At 52.4% G+C, this 5,589-nt stretch overlaps 1 protein-coding gene across 1 annotated transcript in view; it reads right to left on the bottom strand.

Moving 5' to 3' along the window:
• Positions 1 to 5,272, bottom strand: part of Ldlr (low density lipoprotein receptor) — a 24,813-nt gene extending 19,541 nt beyond the window's left edge. Inside the window, exon 1 of the mRNA XM_021205985.1 lies at positions 4,981 to 5,272. Coding sequence (XP_021061644.1) covers positions 4,981 to 5,047 — 67 coding nt within the window. The 5' untranslated portion in view covers positions 5,048 to 5,272. The remainder of the gene's footprint in view (positions 1 to 4,980) is intronic.
• Between the last annotated feature and the right edge of the window lie 317 nt (positions 5,273 to 5,589).

Genomic DNA, 5,589 nt, shown 5'->3' with positions numbered 1-5,589 from the left:
GCCCTGGCTGTCCTGGAACTCACTTTGTAGACCAGGCTGGCCTTGAACTCAGAAATCCGCCTGCCTCTGCCTCCCGAGTGCTGGGATTAAAGGTGTGTGCCACCAGGCCCGGCTTCTGGCCTGCTTTTGTTTTCTTCAGAAACAGAGTTTATCTGTATAGCTCTTGGGCTGTCCTGGAACTGACCAGACTGGCCCTGAACTCGGGTCTGTTTGCCTCTGGTGTGCCACCCACCACTGTACACAATCATGAGGTGGAAGCTTCAGTAACTGAAATTTCACACCTCTGCTGTTCCCCTCTCAAGTCCCAGTACCCTGCTCTCTACACTGTAATTCTTTCTGGTCTTTTGTTTTGTTTTGTTTCTCTTAGACAGTATGGCACTGAGTACCTCTGGCCTGCCTGAACTGCTCATGGATTTGGATTGAAAGCATGCAGCGGCACACTCATGAAAGCGACAATGCTCTCTTGTCCAGCTGCTGGCCTGACCAGGTGACTCACTCACCCAGCATCTGGCCAGCAAAGGAAATGACGCATCAGTTCTCTCTGAGGGCAGATGGTGATGAGCAAGGCCACTAGAATTCCAGGAGTGGCTGGGTCCTTACAAAGGGAAGTTCAGAGGGGCAGTGGCAGGGAAGAGGAGGGGAGTGTTACCCCATCGACCCCGAAGCCAGGTGACAGGTCACTGATCCACACTCTCACTGAATGACACACAAATCGAGATGTGGGTGTGGAAATACCAGCCACGCCCAAAGCCGGTGGGGCCCGGCATGCACAAAGCCAGGTAACATTCCCCAGCTCTGCATCAACCAGGCAAGGTGGTACAGCCTGCCATGCTGTCACTCAGGAGCTAGCGGCAGGAGGATCAGTACCACTCTAAAGGCAGCCAGGGTTCCATGGCAAGACCCCGTCTCAAGAAAAAAAACTAAACAAAAAATGAGTAATGTTTGCGGGGTGCACACCTGTCATCCCAGGGACCCCTTGGCAGAGGCAAGAAGTCTACTACAAGTCTGAGCACAACCTAGGCAAATTCTGGCAAATTCTGGGTCAGCCTCGGTTACACAAGGAGAGACCCTGATGCAAGCAAACAGAAGAAATTAAGAAGGCCTGCAGGGTGGCTCAGTAAATGACTGGCTACCACCTGTCTGAGCTTGATGACAGAAGGAGAGAACCCATTTTGCCCCTGTCCCCTGAAACCCACACACACACAAAACAAACAAACAAACAAACAACAACAAACATCATTGTAAACATTTAAAAGCAAGCCAGGTGTGGTATGCACACCTTTAACCCCAGCACTTGGGAAGCAAGTGAGTTCCAGGACAGCCGGGGCGGTGGACAAATCAAATCAAGTAAAAGGCCAGTCAACACGCACTCTGCAGCCTTGGCCCTCAGATCACCAATGTCCCCAATGACGAATCAAGAACTGAATCAAGGCATGTGCCACCACTGCCCGGCTCACTTTGAACAATTTAAATAGAGGCAGGAGACTGCAGAGAGAGTTACAAAGATATTGCCAGAATTGTTTTTAAACACAGTGTTCTTTTCTAAAGGCTGTAATCCTGGGTCATCTCACCACCTGCCAAAACTACCCTTCTCCTGATAAAGATTCAATGGACCCAAAATTTTTAGATTTAATGATGGCTGTCACCCTGAGCCCTTCAACTGTGCATCAGAGGTGTTTTTTGATGTGGGGAGGGGCCTAATGGCTGGTTCTAAAGTCAGGACTGGCTCCTGTTATGGGAACGAAGCCCAATTGGAGGTCAACCCTGGTGAACAAACATTTATAGAAGTGTTTTCACAGTCACCCTGAACATCAGGGGCCTGATGACTGGCCTGGTCAGGATGCAACCACCCCAGTCCCAGCACAGGCTGTGTCCATTTTACTGTGCGAAACAGTATCACCTAAGCAGGCTTGTTAGTAAATCCTCCACGGCATCCGTTTTCCTACTTCAAGGTTCTCCTGCACCAAGGCAGCTCAGGAGCAAAGGTGCTGGCCAGCCTCAAGCCTAAGGTGAGCTCCATCTGGGGACAGCCAACTCCTGCCGTCTCCACCAGGTTGATCAACTCCACTCTTAGCAACCAAAGCTCATTTGCTTCACATGCCCAGAGGGTGCAGATGCTGCTGATATAATTAAAGCAGAAGGGAGAGGAGAGCCAAAAGCTAGGCCAAAGAGCCAGCAACCGAGGAGGCTAGAGCCTTATCAGGAGGAAGCAGGGAGATAAGAACTCTGAGTGCTCAGAGCCAGGAGCACTGCCCTCCAGGTTTGTAATCTCAGAGATGCTCAAGTGACAGGTCCTCAGAGCTCAGGAGCCAGAGGCAGGGCTAGCCAGAGCTGTATGCTGAGACCCTATAGAAAAAAAAAAAAAAAGAAAGAAAGAAAGAAAGGAAGGAAGGAAGAGAGAGAGGCACAGATGAACTGCCACAAGGCCAGCCTGGACTACACAGAGAATTCCAGTTCCAGCACAGCCTGGGCTTCAGAGTGAGATACTATCTCCCCAAAAATAAATGAAAAGAACAAGAGAAAAAATCCAACCTTATCCAGTGTTTTACCAATTTTACTCAGCAAGAAATGCGACAGAGACAAATGAATGCGCCCATGGAATGCTAACGGTGGTTGCAAACCCGTACTTCCCTGTGTTAGATAGACATGTTGGCTTATCTGACACCCCTCACACCGACTGCTGGCTCTGTGTGTGTGTGTGTTTGTGTGTGTGTGTGTGTGTGTGTGTGTGTGTGTGTGTAGCCAGAGGTCCAAGTCAAATGGCTTCCCCAGCTTTCCTCTTCCCCTCACTGAGCCCAGATCTCACCCTCAAGCCCTGAGATCCTCCCAGCTCATCATTTCAGGCTGCCCCACATCTGGCCATGTCACCAACTGAGCCACCGCCCCAGCCCCCAGATCTGCTCTTGAGCAACCCAAAGATGTGTGCACGGCAGATCTTTTTTGTTGTTGTTGTTTTTTGTTTTTTTGTTTTTCAAGACAGGGTTTCTCTGTGTAGCCCTGGCTGTCCTGGAACTCACTCTGTAGACCAAGCTGGCCTTGAACTCAGAAATTCACCTGCCTCTGTCTCCCAAGTGCTGGGATTAAAGGTGTGTTCCACCATGCCCAGCTGTGCATGGCAGATCTTAAAACAGACAAATCGGGGGCTGGAGAGCTGGCTCAGGGGTTAAGAGCACTGGCTGCTCTTCCAGAGGTCCTGAGTACAATTCCCAGCAACCACATGGTGGTTCATCAACCACCTCTGATGCCATATTCTGGTGTGTTTGAAGACAGTGACAGTGTACTCTTAAACATCAAATAAATCTTAAAAAACAAAAACAAAAAAAAACAAAAAAACAGACAAATCGTCCAGTTAACACATAGAGCAAGCCGTAGTAGCTGTCGTTGCTATGAACATGAGAGGGGACCAGAGACGCCAGAGTCTAGGGAGACCAGCACAGGGGCCCTTGGCCTTCTGGTGAGATGGGAAACGTCAGCTCTTGCTCAAGAGTTTATAAAATGGTTTTCTTTCTTTGTTTGTTAAAGAAGGCAATAATGGGTGAAATGCAAGCTGAGCAGGGTATCTGGTCTAGCCTTGTCTACAATTATAACAGGATGGCTGAGTGTTTGTCTCAGTGTTCAACCTCTCCCCTCTCCCTCTCTCTGTCTGGGGATTCACTGTATAGCCCTGGCTGCCATGGAACTCACAGGGATCCACCTGCCTCTGCCTTCCCTGTGCAGAGATTACAGATGTGCTTCAGGATGCCCAGCTCAGCCAGGCTGTCTCAAGGAAACATCCCCAGGGATTGTCCAGTTGATAGCCACTCACAGCTAACTGAAGGGCACTCCTTCCAAGCTCCTGCGGGGTCAGAACCGAAGCTGGTTCTGAGGAGGAAAAAGCAATTAAAATGTTCTTGGTCAGCCAGGCTGACTGCAAGAAAAGCAGTAATCCAGGCTGGGGCCGGCGGCGTCCCCGAATGCAAGAACCCGGGTTCTATCCATGGTGTCCCCAAATTCAGGCATGGTGGCACATGCCTGTCATCCCATCACTCCCGAGCTGAGGCAGGAGAATTAGGGGCTAGACTACACAGTGACTTATAGGCCAGCTTAGGCTACATGAGACCCTGTCTATAAAGTGAGGGAGAGGTGGAGCACTTGTCCCAGTGCTGCAAAGTTGTTGGAGAGATTGTAACACCCCATCTCGCTTCCTGTCCAAATTCCAACGCCTCTCCTAAAACGAAAGTCCACTTCATGGGTCTGCCCAACCCAACAAATTCAGAGAGTGGGAACAAACCAGGCCTGCAAGAGTCCTTGCCAAGTCCCTGGCCCTCCCTGGCTGATGGTCTCAGCTACCGGGGCCTGGGTTGCCAGAGGCACATCTGTGAACCTAACCAGGGAAGTAGGGACAAGGAAGGGACAGAAGCCTCACAAGGAGGACCCAACCGGCCCGGATGTGTAGCCCCACCCCCCTTGGAGGCTCATGCAAGCCACGCCCCTGAACATCATCCTCTTCCTCCATTGGGCGAGGGGAGTGGCTCGAGGCTCGCCTGTTCCGGCTGCATCCAATAGGAGCTCGGGGGTGCGGTGGGAGGTGGGATTAGGGCGGGGTTTGGGGGCACGCGGCAGTAGCCGGGTTAGAGTGTAGTTGTGTAGACCCTCAAGTCCTGTACCTAAGACTTGCGACCCCAAAGCTGAACAGCTGTGCCTCGGTCTCCCCAGTTTTTAAAATGAATGATGGGAACCCTCTTGGATTCCCTCACACATAGCTCTGAAAAACACCGCTGACTTCGGAGAACACCCACCCGACTCCCCCAAACCCACTCTGACTCCCTACAGCTCTGGCACCCTATTTCCAAAATAGCTCCCTCCAGCCACGTGGGAAGGACATCACACCAAGTTCGCACGAGTGGTTCTATTTCTCGACCAAAAAGAAAACCACTCGGGGCTCTCCGAGTTCAGGGTGGCTGCCCCTGACCCGGGGCAGGCTCCTGGAGCAAGCCTTACCTGCCACTCCGGCAGCAGCCAGGAGCAGGGCGATGGCCCAGCGACGCATCAGATCCGCGGTGCTCATCCTCAGCCTCTGCGTTGCGTCCTCACTCGGATCACAGACCCCGAAACGTTCCCGCTGCAAACAGGATCGCGGGCCCCACGGTGTCTCGGCTGCAAACCCGGACTCGCGAGCCTCACGGTGTCCCGGCTGCAAAGTACGCCGCACTCATCAGCCTGTGACTACCCCGCACGGCCAGAGTCATTCCCAGTACTAGGGGCGAGGTTTCCAGGCGGGGGAGGAGTCTGCAATGGGGTGATTTTCAAAAACCTTCACCTCACTGCGCGGGGAGGAGCTTGGAACGGCCGATGTGACATCGACTCTTTAACCCCTGAAGCTCCCGCAGCCGTGGGAAGTTCCTCCCACAGAATTTCACAGCATCCCGGACGCTTAGCTGCCTGCGTTGCTGTTTGAGTGTTCAAGGGACGACCCACGCCCTTCCACACCCTGGGTCGCCTTCCGACGCTTTCCTTTCCACCTCCAAAGGAAAACAGAAGTATGGGAAGCCCCCCTCCCACCCGCACCCCCCCCCCCGACCCCTACACTTCTTGCACTGTTTGCTCTCC

Source organism: Mus pahari, chromosome 10, assembly GCF_900095145.1.
Source record: "Mus pahari chromosome 10, PAHARI_EIJ_v1.1, whole genome shotgun sequence".
In the NCBI taxonomy this organism is placed as follows: domain Eukaryota; kingdom Metazoa; phylum Chordata; class Mammalia; order Rodentia; family Muridae; genus Mus; species Mus pahari.
The sequence above is the reverse complement of the archived record's forward strand: the minus strand, read 5'-3'. Positions and strand labels throughout refer to the sequence as shown.